Source organism: Pantherophis guttatus, chromosome 2 (genome assembly GCF_059756535.1).
Source record: "Pantherophis guttatus breed Tessera chromosome 2, ASM5975653v1, whole genome shotgun sequence".
Classification (NCBI taxonomy): Eukaryota; Metazoa; Chordata; class Lepidosauria; order Squamata; family Colubridae; genus Pantherophis; species Pantherophis guttatus.
The window spans coordinates 228604682-228621412 of record NC_142064.1 but is presented as its reverse complement, the minus strand read 5'-3'; the positions used below and the strand labels follow the sequence as shown (position 1 = coordinate 228621412).

General features: G+C 42.7%; 1 protein-coding gene across 1 annotated transcript; it reads left to right on the top strand.

The window, feature by feature from the left end:
• The first annotated feature begins 322 nt into the window (after positions 1-322).
• RHO (rhodopsin) lies at positions 323-15467 on the top strand. The gene is made up of 5 exons (XM_034431591.2): positions 323-683; positions 7804-7972; positions 9511-9676; positions 10399-10638; positions 13262-15467. Exons 1-5 carry the CDS (start codon positions 323-325, stop codon positions 13382-13384), a joined length of 1059 nt encoding a protein of 352 aa, XP_034287482.1. The 3' UTR covers positions 13385-15467.
• The last annotated feature ends 1264 nt before the right edge of the window (positions 15468-16731 follow it).

Sequence of the window (16731 nt, the reverse complement as noted above, 5' to 3'; positions counted from 1 at the left end):
TTCACATCTCCGTGTAACTACCCATGCTGGGTATCTGCATATGCTTACAGCTCTTTTGAAACGAAGCCACAGTACCAGGTGAGTGTCAATGCAGTGTGTAGAATTAAAGGGACCAATTTTATCTTGGATTATTATGATTGATGTTGACCTAAGTCTAAGTTGTGCTGACACCAGTAACATAGTCTTAACCAGGGTCACCTTTTATAAAGGGAACAGTGTTAGCTTGGAAGGAGCAGCTCAACCAGTAACTGCTCATAGATAAGAAGAGAGTTAGAAAGAGAGGCATTTTTGCTGGAAACAAGATATCTAAGAAGCTGCTACCATGAATGGAACGGAAGGCCTTAATTTCTATATCCCTATGTCGAACAAGACTGGTATTGTTCGGAGTCCATATGAGTATCCTCAATATTATTTGGCAGACCCATGGAAATATTCTGCCTTGGCTGCGTACATGTTTCTTCTGATTCTGCTTGGTTTTCCCATCAATTTTCTAACCCTCTATGTCACCATCCAACACAAGAAACTCAGAACACCCTTGAACTACATCCTGTTAAATTTGGCAGTAGCCAATCTATTCATGGTCTTGGTTGGCTTCACCACTACCATGTACACTTCTATGAATGGATATTTCATTTTTGGGACAGTAGGATGCAACCTTGAAGGCTTCTTTGCTACATTGGGTGGTATGTATTTTGATTCCTCTTCCTAAATGTCACTTTTCCCTTAATGTTGTGTGCTGTTGTGGGAGGACAGTTGAGACACCAACAGCACATCGATGAACAATTGGCTGTGTTACATCTTTTGTGAAGTCCCCTGTCTGAGCTTTGGGCCTCCATCGCTGCATTTTGGAGATGTATACGACTGCAGATCTGCAGATCTTCTTGCGCTGCGAGATTCCCCCTTCTCGCAGATGTGGCCCTCCTCACTATCGAGGGCCCACCTCAAGGAAGGGTTTTGGGACCCAGAGAGGTGGCATGTGAAAACGAGGGGATTGAGGGGTTTTTTAACAAAATTTTTAGTCAAATTTTTAAGGGGTCCTAGGGAGGGGGAGGGTCAGATTGGAATTCGGGCTGTGGGTATGGGGGATAACCCACAAGGGGGAGGGTCGGGTCTGGCAGTGAAGCGTGGTGTGGGGGATGGAGGACCCGGGATCGAGGGGGGGGTTAGAGCTTGTCCGGATAGTTTTTTGAACATCAGTACTGTAGGTGGGAGGGGTAGATATGGCGGGAGCAGGGGGCCATATCGTGTTAGGGGAGTGCGCACTCGCTGTCTACGAGCGGTGGCGTGCTCCGGCCCCCAAGGCTCTACTCGCTCCTCAGGTTGCATAGACCCTCAGGACCCAGGCCTTCGGCTGATGCTGTGCAATGCCAGGTCCGTAGTAAATAAAGCCCCCCTCATCTGTGATCTTGTTCAGGAGGGGGGTGCGGACCTGGCAGGTATTACAGAGACCTGGTTGGGCCAGGAGGGGGGGTTTCCCCTCGTTGAAATGTGCCCGCCAGGTTTCCAAGCATTCCATCAGCCGAGGTCACAGGGGAGGGGTGGGGGGGTAGCGGTTATCATTAAAGAAGGTCTGAGACCGAGGGAGGCCACTGTTCCTCAGACGGCCGGCTGTGAATCCCTTTTTGTGAAATGGGGTCATGGGGTTCAGATGGGTTTGCTGATCACGTACCTGGCTCCCTGCCACGTGGCAACAGCCCTGCCCGAGCTACTCAACGTCATCGCCGCGGTGGCGGTTGATACCCCTAAGCTTATGGTTATGGGGGATTTCAACCTGCCGTCCGTGGGTGAGACGTCAGAGATGGCTCGGGAGTTCATGGCTTCCATGACAGCTATGGACCTGACCCAGTTAATTCATGGCCCTACCCACACAGGGGGAAACACGCTGGATCTGGTTTTTGTCTCTGGACAGTGGTTGAGGGATCTTGATATAGGGGATATAGTTACTGAACCCTTGTCATGGTCAGATCACTCTCTCCTTCGTCTCGACTTTCGAACCGCTGCACCCCGCCGCAGGGAGGCGGAGCCGGTCAGATGGTTCCGCCCCAGGCGCCTGATGGAACCTGACAGATTCCAGACGGAGCTTGGGCCATTTCCTGAGGTTCTGGCACACGCCTCGACTGGAGACCTGGTGGCCGCCTGGGATAGGGCGGCTGCTGGTGCTCTGGATCGGGTCGTGCCTTCGCGGCCTCTGACCCGGCGCCGATCTCAATTGGCTCCTTGGTTTACCGAGGAGCTGAGGGAGTTGAAGCGCCGGAAAAGACGCCTAGAGAGTAGTTGGAGGGCCAGTCTTCTTGAATCTGACCGGACACTAGTAAGATCCCACATTAGGAATTACTTAGTGGTGATAAAAGCAGCGAAATGTAGTTATTTTGCTGCTCTTATTGCGTCATCAGATAATCGCCCGGCCGCCCTCTTTAGGGTGACCCGCTCCCTGCTCCACCAGGAAGCGCGGGAGGACCCCTTGGAGGGTAGAGCCGAGGATTTTGTTCAGTATCTGTATGACAAAATCACTCAGATTCGGGAAGATTTGGACTCCGACTGGGTAGTCTCAGGGGGAGAGACAGGGGCAGGTCTTGAGAATGTTATCTGGGATGAGTTTGATCCTGTGACCCCTGAGGACGTGGACAGGCTTCTGGGTAGACTGAACGCGACCACTTGTTTATTGGACCCGTGTCCTTCCTGGTTAGTACTGGCTTCCCGGGAAGTGACACGAGGCTGGCTCCAGGGGATTATAAACGCTTCGCTGAGTGAGGGTGACTTTCCCGCCGCCTTGAAAGAGGCGGTGGTGAGGCCTCTCCTCAAGAAGCCTTCCCTGGACCCGGCAATGTTGGTAAATTATCGTCCGGTCTCCAATCTTCGCTTTGTTGCGAAGGTTGTTGAGAGTGTGGTCGCGCAACAGCTCCCCCAGCACCTGGATGAAACGACGTATCTGGATCCGTTCCAGTCGGGCTTCAGGCCCGGGTACAGCACGGAAACAGCATTGGTCGCGTTGGTTGATGATCTCTGGAGGGCTCGGGACAGGGGGTGCTCCTCTGTCCTGGTCCTGTTAGATCTCTCAGCGGCTTTTGATACCATCGACCATGGTATCATGCTGCACCGGTTGGAAGAGTTGGGGGTGGGAGGCACTGTGTTGCGGTGGTTCTCCTCCTTTCTCTCTGACCGGTCGCAGTCTGTGTTGACAGGGGGACAGAGGTCGACCCCGAGGCCCCTCATATGTGGGGTGCCGCAAGGGTCGGTCCTCTCGCCTCTCCTGTTCAACATTTATGTGAAGCCGCTGGGCGAGATCATCCGTGGTTTCGGGGTGGAGTACCATCAGTACGCTGACGACACCCAGCTGTACATCTCCACCCCGGATCACCCCAACGATGCCCTTGAAGTGATGTCCCGGTGCCTGGAGGCCGTACGGATCTGGATGGGGAGGAACAGGCTCAGGCTCAACCCATCCAAGACTGAGTGGCTGTGGTTTCCGACGTCCCGATATAGTCAGTTGACGCCATCACTGACTATTGGGGGCGAATCATTGGCCCCCACGGAGAGGGCTCGCAACTTGGGCGTTCTCCTGGACTCACGGCTGTCTTTAGAAGAGCACTTGACGGCCATGACCAGGAGGATTTTTCATCAGGTTCGCCTGATTCGCCAGTTGCGTCCCTTTCTGGATCGGGACTCTTTACGCACGGTCACTCATGCCCTTGTCACCTCCCGCCTGGACTATTGCAACGCTCTGTACATGGGGCTCCCCTTGAGGAGCACCCGGAGGCTCCAACTGGCGCAGAGTGCGGCCGCGCGGGTGGTAATGGGAGCGACATGGCGTTCCCATGTAACACCTCTCCTGCGCGAGCTGCACTGGCTCCCGGTGGTCTTCCGGGTGCGCTTCAAGGTTTTGGTTACCACCTTTAAAGCGCTCCATGGCTTAGGACCCGGGTACTTGCGGGACCGCCTACTACCACCAATAGCCTCCCACCGGCCGGTACGCTCCCATAGAGAGGGGCTCCTCCGGGTGCCGTCAGCCAAACAATGCCGACTGGCGGCCCCCAGGGGGAGAGCCTTCTCTGTGGGGGCACCTACTATCTGGAACGAGCTCCCCCCAGAGATACGGAGGATCCCGGATCTGCGCACCTTCCGCCGCGCCTTAAAGACCTTACTATTTCACCAGGCCGGCCTGGCCTAATTTTCCCCCTCTTTTATAAAAGATTTTTAAAATTTTAAATATTTTTTAGTACTTATATATTCAATTTTAAATTGGTTTTAAAAGTTTGGGGTTTTAAATTTGTCGGGGCCAAAATTATTTAATTTGATTTTATTCTATTTTTTAAATTTTGTATTGTATGTGTTTTTATTGTTTGGCTGTGTACCGCCCTGAGTCCTTCGGGAGTAGGGCGGTATAGAAATCTAATAAATAATAATAATAATAATAATAATAATAATAATAATAATAATAATAATGAACCTGTAGGCTGTTGCATAGTTCAGATTTTCCCTGTAGGGTTCTTGGCATGTTCTTTCTAACACCAAAGCAGAATTTCCAAAACAATTAACATTGGGAAATTCTAGTTATATCTTGAATTTAGTATCTGGACTTAAATGCTAGCAGAATAAAAAAAAAGAAAAGAAGAAGAAGCAAGTTATTAATGTGACTATGAAATGGTAAAAATCACACTCAGATTCAAAAGCGCTAACATAAAATCTTTGTTAATTTGTTCACCAACCTTCTTCTTTAGACAAAAATTCTTATTGTGATCTTTGTCTGGTTCAGGCAGAGGATAGGTGTCTCTGGCAAGTTTTCACAATTTAATGGACTGGCAAAACTTTACTAAATCGACACACCAGCCGGCAGTAAATTTAAAACGTTAAAAATTATTTATGTGTTCAAGTCAGTTGCAAACATCATCTTGCAATGATTTAAATTTGGTTTATTATTATATATTTTACTACTCAAATGTACTGGCCTCAGAGGAGCCCTAATTTTGAAATAAAATAACCTAGAAAAAACAAATTCTACCAAAGTCTTCCTCTCTTTAGAATGCCATTATATATAACCAAAGAAATGGATAAATCCCAGCTTATTTCCTTTCACCTTTTATGTTGGAATGTTTAAAGTTTAGAAAAGTGGCTTTTCTACAAATTCCATTGATTTCACTGTTTACAAAAACAATGTAAAACTGTTTTACAAAAGAAACAACTTCTAATGAAATTCCTTGAGAAGGAAGCAAACTTTTAAGAAGTGTCTGCTCTAACATTATTGCTTGAGTGCAGGCAGATACTGAAGAAAATAACATTTAGATTTAAAAAGTGTTCCAAGAACTCACCCCTCTTAAGTGCTCTAAGGGACAAATCCTACATTCAACTATTCTTCAAGACAGAAATAAGAGGAGTGTTGTGACTTTTAAGGCATAAATATTGGAATGTTGTTGAAGTTCAAAACTGGAGATGGAAAGGAATGAAAAATGATGGGTTTTTATAATTTTGAGAAAAGGTTGGAAGTTCTGGTGTGTGAGCATAGTATAGTATAATATGGCATAAAACAGCAATGTCCCTAATTGTAACTTATTTCACTATTATTTGTTATTTATTTTCTTTAGTGTATGACATTTACAGAGGTCATGCAATCACTGATAAACAAATTTTGTTTAAATGTTTAACACCTTATTATTTGTGTTTTGATGCCAATGTTTCCTTCCTTGGGCATAAATATACTTCCCTAGGAAATAACTGTCTGAAGGGGAGAGTCGCACAGATTGAATTATTTTATGAATAAAATATAAAAAGATAAGCATATAGAAATGTTAGGATAGTCAGGAAAAGGAATTGGCTGCTTTATTTTTTCCTTATTAAATTTTCCCCTACTCTGTGCATTTAAGTGGGACAGCTCTGGGCAAAATTACAGAGACCTGCCACATTCATATACAGGTTGAACTCAGAGGTGGTATGCAGGCGAACTGGTAGCAGAGATCGCAGGTGGGCCTGCCCACCTGCCCCAGCCCTATGCTGTCTATTTAGGCACATTTTTGAGGCCAGGCGCATGCGTGGAAGGCGCACGCATGAGCAAAGCACATGCATGGAAGGCCGGGCACATGCATGGAAAGTGTGCACGTGAGGCGAACCGGTGGTAAGAAAATCTGAAACCACCACTGGTTGAACTTCAAAAATGAGGACACTTTCAAAGAGACTCATTAGACATGGAATAAGATCCTGGGAATGACATGAGATACTTACCGTAGCTAAAATGCACCTTGGTACTTCCTCTTTGCAAACAATTCTGGATCCATTCTAAGAACAGGATTATCCTCAAGGTTTCTCTGATGCTTGGTGTATATTGGAAGTGCCGAGGATTGACCCCCAAAATATTGTATTTACAATGTCTCTATCACCAATGTGAAAATTCCTCAGAAATATATTGACTTGAAATATATTGAAAATATATTTACTAAGAATTTTTCCATACAATAAAAGACAAATTGAAAGAAAGAAAAGGAGAAAAAGTGCAATGAAAAGAAAATAAAGAAATATAATGATTTCTGATCTTCTTTTCAACAGAAAGTTATAATTTTATAATCCCGCCTCCTTCTTGGATATTATATCAATTCCTTCAGGCCCTCATTTAACCCATATCTATCTTAATCTTCAAACCCATAAATCATCATTTAATTTCTTTCTTCTTTCAGCAAAAAGTCCGTATAAGATTTCCAGTCTTTCAGAAAAGTTTTTTGTTGCTTTTAATCTGCCCAAACAGGTTCAGTTTTGCCCTCTCTGTGAGTTCTGACATTTTCACAATCCATTCCTCCACTGAAGGATTTCATTAATGATATTCATTATCATTGTGAATCTTGCAGCAGTTACAATACATAAAATCAATCTACCATAGGAAAATGGCTGGCTTTTCGTGCCTTGTAGCAGCCATGGTCCATCTATCTGCCCTATACTGCATCTATTGGCAAACCCTTAATATGGGTTACTGTAATATGTTACATGTGGCAGAATGTCTGGAGACAATTAGATAAGAACAGAGTGAAGAACAGAGTAGAAAAACTGCTTATTGGATCTGGCCATTTTAAGTATTCCACTCTTATTTTTTTACCTACACTACATCCCCAGTCAGTTTTCCAGTCCTGTTCAAAATGGTATAGATCAGGGATCTACAGTGTTTTCCCCAGACCAAAGACTGTGAACGTGGCTAATGAAAAGATTTTATTTCATTGATGTGGCAGCTACAGTTGCCAGAACCTGTGATTTTCAGGGACAGGGCCTCAGAGTGCACTGTGTTGTTGATATTTAAAGCCCTAAACAGTTTAGGCCCTGTCAAGATGAAGAGCCCCTCTTTTCCCACCCATCTCTACTGCTTGTTGCAAGAGTCCCAGAGGTCTCTTCTCCCAACTCCTCTATTCTTGAGGTTCTCTCTGTTCTGTAGATTATTCTTTTTCTTAAGAAATCTAGCTGGCATATTCACTGTACATCTATCAACATTTTGTCCTTTGGCAGACATTTGAATATTAACACTTCTTTTGGGTAATTTATGGCTCTTGAAATTTTTAAATGTAGATTAATTATATGACTGTCTGGATTTTTATGTTCTATTAGGTTGTTTTTATTTTACTGTTGTTCCTTGTTTTATCCTTGCAAAATATTCCATGGATATTTTCTGAGTGGGAAGCACATGAATGCAATGCGATATAACAACGTTATGAAGGATCACAATAATCGAAATCAAAAAATAGCATTTTCATTTTTAGTCATGGAAATGTTTCCCCATCTTTCTGCGGTTGATTTTCTAATATCTATCCGAATGATTGCTTTATTCTCTTACAGGTGAGATAGCTCTTTGGTCTCTCGTAGTCCTGGCTGTAGAAAGATATGTAGTAGTTTGTAAGCCCATGAGCAACTTCCGTTTCACCGAAACTCATGCCTTCATGGGAGTGTCTCTCACTTGGATCATGGCCTTGGCTTGTGCTGCTCCTCCTCTGATTGGATGGTCAAGGTGGGTAGCTGTTGAGTCCCTGGTATGAATTGATGTATGGACATAAAAGAGCTAATGGGGATCATAGAAGGAATACGTAGGTCCAGGTGCGCCAATTATAAATTTTGCTATAAATATTCAGGGATTATAAATTTGTCAGTCTTTTCCAACCTGGCATTTTCTGGGTGTGTTGAACAGCAATTTCCAGGATTCCCCATACAGTATGATCATTGATTGGCTCAATACATCAGATGCCAAGTTGGAAAAATTCAGAAGACGTTGGATTTTTTAAAAATCATCATTTTTTAAATTTTATCGTGGAAAAATAATTTATACAGAGAATTTTTGTTGGCACCAAGCTCTGAGTATCCAAAATCTCAATGATATTACTCCTGTATTCATTCATCGGGGTAAATCCCTGATGTATCCTATTTTAATGTGCATGTCCACATTCCTTATCTGTCTGCTTTTCTTATTCTCTTCCTATATTCTGTATGTAACTTTACAAATACCCTGTTTCCCCCAAAATAAGACATCCCCGATAATAAGCCCAATCGGGCTTTTGAGCGCATGGCAATAAGGCCAAGCACTTATTTCAGGGTTCAAAAAAATATAAGACAGGGTCTTATTTTCAGGGAAACACAGTAAGGTGACTATTCAAATCAACATCAGCAAGCTGAGTTGGCTAAAAAGCCTCAGCAGTTCCATGCCTCTAAGACTGGTACCAAATGCATAGACTCTTATGTTAATGAAGAAACAAATAAATAGTTAACTCAATAGCCAGAATAGTGAAGTAGCTCTGTTTACCTGATTTTACTCCCCTTTCACTCAATCGTGTTCAATTCTTGGAGATTGCCTGGACAAGTCCTTACAATTTTCTTGGCAAGGTTTTCAGTAGTACTGGTAGTTTCCCACTGCCTTCTTCTTAGGGCTGAGAGAAAGTGACTGGCCCAAGGTCACCCAGGTGGCTTTGTGCCCATGGTGGGACTGGAACTCACAGTCCCCCCAGTTTCTAGACTGGTGCCTTAACCACTACACAAAACTGACTCTTGGTTACTTGATACTATCTTGGATATAAAAATAAATAAACAAATCTTACCACTCTCAAATAAGTAAGTAATGCTCCCAAGGTATCTTTTTTCAAAGATACAAAGCCAGGGGTGAAATTCAGCAGGTTCTGGAGAACTGGTAGCGGAAATTTTGAGCAGTTCGGAGAACCGGTAGCAGAAATTTTGAATAGTTCGGAGAACTGGCAAATACCACCTCTGGCTGGCCCCAGAGTGGGGTGGGAATGGAGATTTTTCAATATCCTTCCCCTGAAGTGGGGTGGGAATGGATATTTTGCAGTATCCTTCCCCTGCCACACCCACCAAGTCGCGCCCACTAAGCCACACCCACAGAACTGGTAGTAAAAAAATTTGGATTTCACCACTGCAGAAAGCCTACATAACTTTTACTTATTTAGGGAAGTAGTGCACATATTAACAATATTAAAGGGTTAGTATGACTATTTAATTCTGCAAACTGTAATATTCTACCTATATTTTATTTAAATACAGGTATATCCCAGAAGGCATGCAGAGCTCATGTGGAGTTGATTATTATACACCAACCCCAGAAGTCCATAACGAGTCCTTTGTCATCTATATGTTCCTTGTACACTTTGTCACTCCATTGACAGTTATCTTCTTCTGCTACGGTCGTCTCGTCTGCACTGTTAAAGAGGTGGGTGATTCTACAGAAAGAGGAACCTTTTCTCCACCAGACCAATTCAGATTGAAAACATTTAATCCACACAGGGAGAATAAGAACTAGAGTTGTTAAGATATTAAACGTTTTGATTGGTTGGTTCTCTTTGGAGATAATGTTATAGTCATAACCACTTCCACCATTTTCTGCAGTGTATCTGCAATTTCCTAGGCTTTTCCAGCTACATCAATGCTAAGAGTTCACCAAGTTCTAATAGATTATTGAGTGATCCTTCTCCAGCATCTCAGATATGTGCTTTATGTGTATATTTAGAGTATATGTGTATATTATGGGAGCATTTGTGTTAGGGCCTCATGAAGATGGGGACAGGAGAACAATGGAGGTGGGCAAAACCACAAATGATCAAGTCTGAAGTAAAACCCACCTTCTTCTCAAACTTCCTCCACTTATTTTCATAAGTGGTTTCCTTTATCCAGACTTTCCCCCCTTAAGTTTACTACATTTAATTTTAACTTAACCACACACACACACACACACACACACACACACACACACAAATGTGTCAACTACAGGTAGGACTGCAGGCTGCACACGTTTTTTGAGAGCTGCACATAATGTAGAGTTTCTTCTTTCCAACACATATTACAATGTGCAGGGCCCTTCCTCTGGTTAACATCTGCCCGTTCTGAACAGCACAGTTGCGAAGTCTCAACCATGTCCCTTGTTGTGCTTTTTAGGCCGCTGCTCAGCAACAGGAGTCAGCCACCACCCAGAAGGCCGAGAAAGAAGTCACTCGCATGGTCATCCTTATGGTGATTGCCTTCCTTGTTTGCTGGGTCCCTTACGCCTCTGTGGCTTTCTATATCTTTACTCATCAAGGATCTGACTTTGGCCCTGTCTTTATGACCATCCCGTCCTTCTTTGCCAAGAGCTCTGCAATCTACAACCCAGTGATTTATATCGTAATGAACAAACAGGTAACTTGGAAATGTTGCCACAGCTTTTCAAGAGTGTAATGATGATGGGCATTTACAGCATTTTCCCTAAGTGCTTAAAGTGCTTCCAATATACGTCATAATAATTCATTTTGCAAGCCCTGCCAGGTAGACTAATTATTCTCCCTATTATAAACACAGGATTGGAGGAAACCGGCAGAACTTTCAGTGATTTCATTGCCAGATGGCAAATGAAACCAGCCCATGACATATCTACTCTCTTGACTGAATGTGTTAAGCAGCAATGCATCTTGCTGGGGCTGACACGTCAGTCTGAAAATCCCAAGCAACTTGTTCAAGGGATTGGGGGCGGGGTCAGTGGTGGGATTCAGCCAGTTCGCACCACTTCAGGAGAACCGGTTGTTAACTTTCTGAGCAGTTTGGCAAACTGGTTGTTGGAAGAAATCATTAGGGCAGTTGTTAAATTACTTGTATCCCACCACTGGTGGGGGTTGGGGGTTGGGGTTGGGGTCGAAGTTTGGGGCCAGAGAAGATGTTCTTACACTCTTGAACTTGCCAAAAGGGTCTCCTTCTTTCATTGGATCAAACGAAGCTGCTAACGAACCTCACTGTTTGTGAGCCTTTCAAGGCAAGAAGGCTGAACTCTGTTATTTTAAGCAGAATGAATTATAGGTTTATGAATTATGTCCTTGGTGTCTGGAGCGTGCCAAGGATTTTCACTTACCTTGAAACACAGGGACCAATTAAGATAAATAGAAGCACTTTCTCTAGGATTTCAGGAGGAACCACCATGGAAAGACAAATAAAGACTTAACCAGCTATGCCTGACAGTTACATTAGACTACAAACCCCATCGTCTATGCAGAGTCTTACTCATCCAGTCATGGTTGTCCCAAAAGGCAACTAGACTTTTTCAAAAAGGCAATTAGACTTTATTTTTTTCTTGAAGATGTTTCGCTTCTCATCCAAGAAGCTTTAGTCAGAACTGAAGAAGCTTCTTGGTTGAGAAGCAAAATGTCTTCAAAGAAAAAACGAATTCCAGTTGCCTTTTGAAACAGCACCTTTGGGACAAACCAGGGGTGAAATCCAGCAGGTTCCAACAGGTTCTGGAGAACCGGCAAATACCACCTCTGGCTGGCCCCAGAGTGGGGTGGGAATGGAGATTTTGCAATATCCTTCCCCTGCCACGCCCACCAAGCCACGCCCACAGAACCGGGAGGGAAAAATTTTGGATTTTTCCAAATCCAAAACACTGGGACAAACCCCATCATTCCAAATGAATCAAAGGGCCAGGGAGGCAGATGGTGGGAGGCTGGCCTTATGAATGAATACACACAGCAGTGTCCAGATTTTTATGCATTTTATTTATTATGAAATTTATATCTCACCTTGCAACTCTCAAGGCAGTTTACAGTAATAAAAAAGTACGACTGTCGCAATTTAAATCAAGTTCAAGTTATATTCATTTTATAATTAAATGACTTAAAGTTGGCTGAAAATTGAAATGATTAAAATTATAAAAGCTTGACCAAAGAGTTGTGTCTTTGCCATCATCCTAAATTCTAGGGGAATGAGAATTAAATGTGTCTTCTTAGCTATATCTTTAGGGATTCCCTAGCTGGAACTACCCAGAAAAAGCCCTGGGTATCCAATAACCAAGTTTGTGGCACAGGAGGCATCTTCAGAAGCATCTATCAGACACACGGGAGGCTCAAAGCAGGAGAGGAGGACTTGCAGGTCACCTGATTGTAAGCCATGTAGGCAGGGGTGAAATGCGCCCAGTTTGGACCGGATCACCCAATCCGGTAGCAATGGAGGTGGGTGGTTCGGAGAACCGGTAGCAAAAATCCCTGTCCCCCCCCACATTGCCCAGCTGAGCCGCACAATCATTAGAGGCTTTTTTTTATTTTTAAAAACATTTTTTCTACAACCTCTTTGGCCTAAAAAATGCTTTTAAAAGTAAAAAAAAAGACTCTGATGATCGCGCGGCTCAGCTGGGATCATCAGAGGCTTTTTTTTTAAAAAAAAGAAAGCCTCTGCCGGTCAGGCAAGTCAGCTGGGATCATCAGAGGTTTTAAAAGCATTTTTTTTACAACCTCTTCAGCCGAAGAGGTTGTAGAAAAAATGGTTTTAAAAGTTTTTTTTTAAAAAGTTGGCCACGCCCACTCAGTTATATTAAACCCCCCCAAGCCACGCCCACAGAACCGGTAGTAAGAAATTTTACATTTCACCACTGCATGTAGGGCTTTAAAGATCAACACTAGCACTTTAAATTGTGCCCAGTACAGGCATCATATGATCCCTATATCATGCACAGATCAACAACCTGTTTATCACAGTTTGTACCAATTGCATTTTGTGGATACTTTGAAGACCCAACATAAAACACTCGGTGGTACTTGAGAAGAATTGGAACTAATACGTGGCTAACCTTCAGTGGCTAACCTTCACTAAATCTGCAGCTGAGGAAGGGCTGCAGTTGGTGCATTAGGACCAATTGTGAAAATGCATTTCTTGGTAGAACAACCATCAGCATGTTCCAGATTCTAGAATTATCACTGATCTTTTGACACGGTTATTACAGCTTGTTCCTGACGGTGCAAGTTGCATGTGCTAATGATTTTTAAAAAAATTTTATTTGCAGTTCCGTAACTGTATGCTCACCACACTTTGCTGTGGAAAGAATCCTTTGGCAGAGGATGACACTTCTGTTGGCACCAAGACAGAGACATCTACAGTCTCCACAAGCCAGGTTTCCCCTGCGTAGATCTTGTATGGAAGCCTTTGATTTCTGAATCCTTCCTTTGAGTAACGGCATGCTTTCCCCTCTCACCATTCCTTGTTGTCGGCAGCATACCACTTCCAATTCACCCCTGCAGCCTAAACTCCATTTTGCAGATTGTGATGACAAGGGAATGAAGCTATACATGTTAAAGTTACAGTCCTATTTACTCTTACCCTGGAAGATGGGATCCAATTTGTTTTATATTGCAAAATGGGACCTGCTTTTTTTGCTGATAGGTCATATAGGATTGCGGTCTAAGTGGTGCAAATCAAATCAGCGCCATGACAGAACAAGAAGGTTAATGGCCCCAAACTTACTTAGATACCCTGAAGCATTAGCTTGTATTGCTACAAATGCATTTAATTCTTATCTTAAGGCTGTTTGATGCTATCTGTCCTAAGTATACAATGCTGCCTTTGTTGGGTTTCCATCCTTTTCCTAAGTTTTGTATTCAATGAACATTTGCACATTCATGGTAGCAATTAGACTTGGATTTTTGTTTTCTTATTTCTTATGATACCCGGAGACTTATCTGAGCTTAATTTGCAGAAATATTATCAAAATGCACCACTGCAATCTGATGTTTGTGTACTAGGAGAGTGGATAAGGGTGACAGACAGTCTACTTCATACTGATTTGATATCCTCACACAGTTTGGTAGCATGAAGTGGAATGGTTCCAGTTCATCTAATCAGTACAGTTTTCAGCAAATAAAACTGCAATGTATTTCTCTCAAGATCAGAGAGAGATACCATTAGTGCAAATGATCTCAGTTTAAAAAAAAAAATCTATTGCATTGGGCAGAAGTTATGTATTAAATTGATTGATTTCTAACAGTTATACTCCAGATGTTCAGGGACAATCAGCAGTTTTGGGGTACCTTATGAAAAGCATAAAAACATGGGATCTTCAGTGAAATTTAGTTGGGGCCTTCAGATAAATTAAGAACAGTAGGAACACTTTCCACCCCTTTCCCCTCTACCCAGCCACCGGTGCCCTTGGGAAAGGGCCATAGCTCTGCTGAATAATACAGAGGAGAAAACTCAGAGGAAAGAATTGTCCCAAATCTATGATAAGTCAAGGAAGTTCACAGAAGGAGCAACATCCTAAAAACAACCTCACCACCAGATAATCAGGCTGCAAGCAAAAGAGAATTCTCAGCAGCATCAAAGGGCATAGGAAATAAGCAGAGCCAATTTACCAGGTGAGTTTCCTAGGAGGATGCAGAAAAGTTTGAGCACCAGCACTTGAAAATCTTTCCTTCTTAGCCACACCTGGCTGACCCAAGAAGTTGGAGGTATCTGCTCCCAGCACATGAACGAAATGGTAACTGCCCAGTGAATGCATGAATTCACGTGCCACAATTTTTTGCTATGAGAGTATCACAAAATGTGAGGGAAAGGCCTTAACATCAGAGTAGATCACAACTGCATTTAGAAGAAAACTATTTGCTGAACCACAACTTATTTAGTTTTCCTGCACTGTATGTAGTACAAAACTCCAAACATTACAGAATCATGAATGAAATTCTGGGGTATTGAGCAAAACAGGAGGCGAAGCAATACTTTTGAGATTGCATCTGAATCTCTTTACCTTTGCCAATTAAATGCATTGATCATTTTAACATTATCTCATAACTTTTTTAAAAATATATTATTTTATTAGTTTTAAAAGTAAAACAATGGACATTGCTCAACGTCTCTGGTTTCTAACATTTACGTCAAAATCAAGTTAATAAGTAATCTATTCCTTGCTCTATATACAAATTTACATATCTCCTACTTCATTATATATCAAGTATACAGTATTTTACTTCCTAACCAACTATGCATGTATTTAATAAACCAATATTACATTCACAAGTTCAATATACATTGATATATTAATATACACTGATATCTCATAATTTTTGAAAAGCACCCAGAACCAGGGGTTGTTTCTAAGCTCCTCTTTTAGATAGAAATTGTCTGAGTTCTTACGATATCACAGAATTTCCCCAAAGATTCCAATTGCTGTGTACATGAATAAATAATGCTCATAAACTCTAGATTCTCATAAGAAGTTGAAAGATGTGGCTTTTATGTTCTTAATGTCTGAAATATGTTAATATTTTGATTAAGTGACAGCCAAGCCACAGTTGGCTTTTTGATTGCACATTTAAAAATAAACAGCTGGGAGAAAATAATTGCCATATTTACTTGAAAGGAAGATGACCCTGCCCCCTTACCCCCCAAAAATCGCTTGTGAAGTGGAAGAGGGTTTGTGTGACAATCATTGGGAATGTACTAGCAGAGGAAGAGATGGTTGAAAGTGAGCAAATGGTGGAAAATGCAATGAGAGGGAGGCAGGTTGGGAGAAGCCACTGGCATAGCTTCAAGGGGACAAGGGTAAACTTATTCCCCCTTTCTCCTTGTATGGAGAGCGAGCACTTTACAGAAAGAGTTTCTTCACTGATAAGGATTCTAAAATAATACAGGATTCTGATTTTCTAGTAACTAATAGATTGGGGATACCATGCTGACTGAACACAATAAGTCCTAAGCAGGCTTCCCTTGGAGTAAAAGCAGGCAGAATTTTCTTGTGCTTGTAGCCTGAGTTCTTTCTTTCTTGCAAGGAAAAGGGGAAAGAATTCACCTCAACAGACCCGAAGAATCTTGTTTTTCTCTGATTTGCTCTCCAACTAATATGGTGCCTATATGGAGAATACTAAACTGAGCACATCTAGGTCCAGTACAGTAACAGTCCAGGGGTGGCTTCTACTTACCTTTACTAACAGTTTGCAACGGGATCGCGCAGATTGCCAATGATGACATCTGGGGCGGTGGGCGGGGCTTCCCGCCAGTTTTACTACCGGTTTTTGTGAACCGGTCTGAACCGGGGGCAACCCGCCACTGTAACAGCCTATACATGTATACCATGTATAGCTTTTTCTCAAGCTTAAATTTCCACACTCCTTTGCAAAAGGATTTTTGTGTGTCTTTTCTCTAACGTTCTTTTGTGGGAATTTTTTTTTTAGAAAATCAGTTTCTTCATTTTAGACCAAATATGGGACTTAAGGAAGGTTGCCAGCATGACCATGGGGTAGAGGACGGAGACACTAACACCAAGAAGTGCTAAGGAATAGGAAAATCAAGATGTACAAAATCAAGAGTGTCCATAAGAAACAAAGACAATGATAGATAAACTAGAATGTAGGAAAAACGTAGCAGGGAAAGCATACTGATCATGGCTTCTGGAATTTCAACACCTTTATCAGCAGTGGCTATAAGAGGTCTTTGTGTTTCTTTCTATGCAATGAAAGAAGGTTTTGCATTGCTGTATGTATTTTC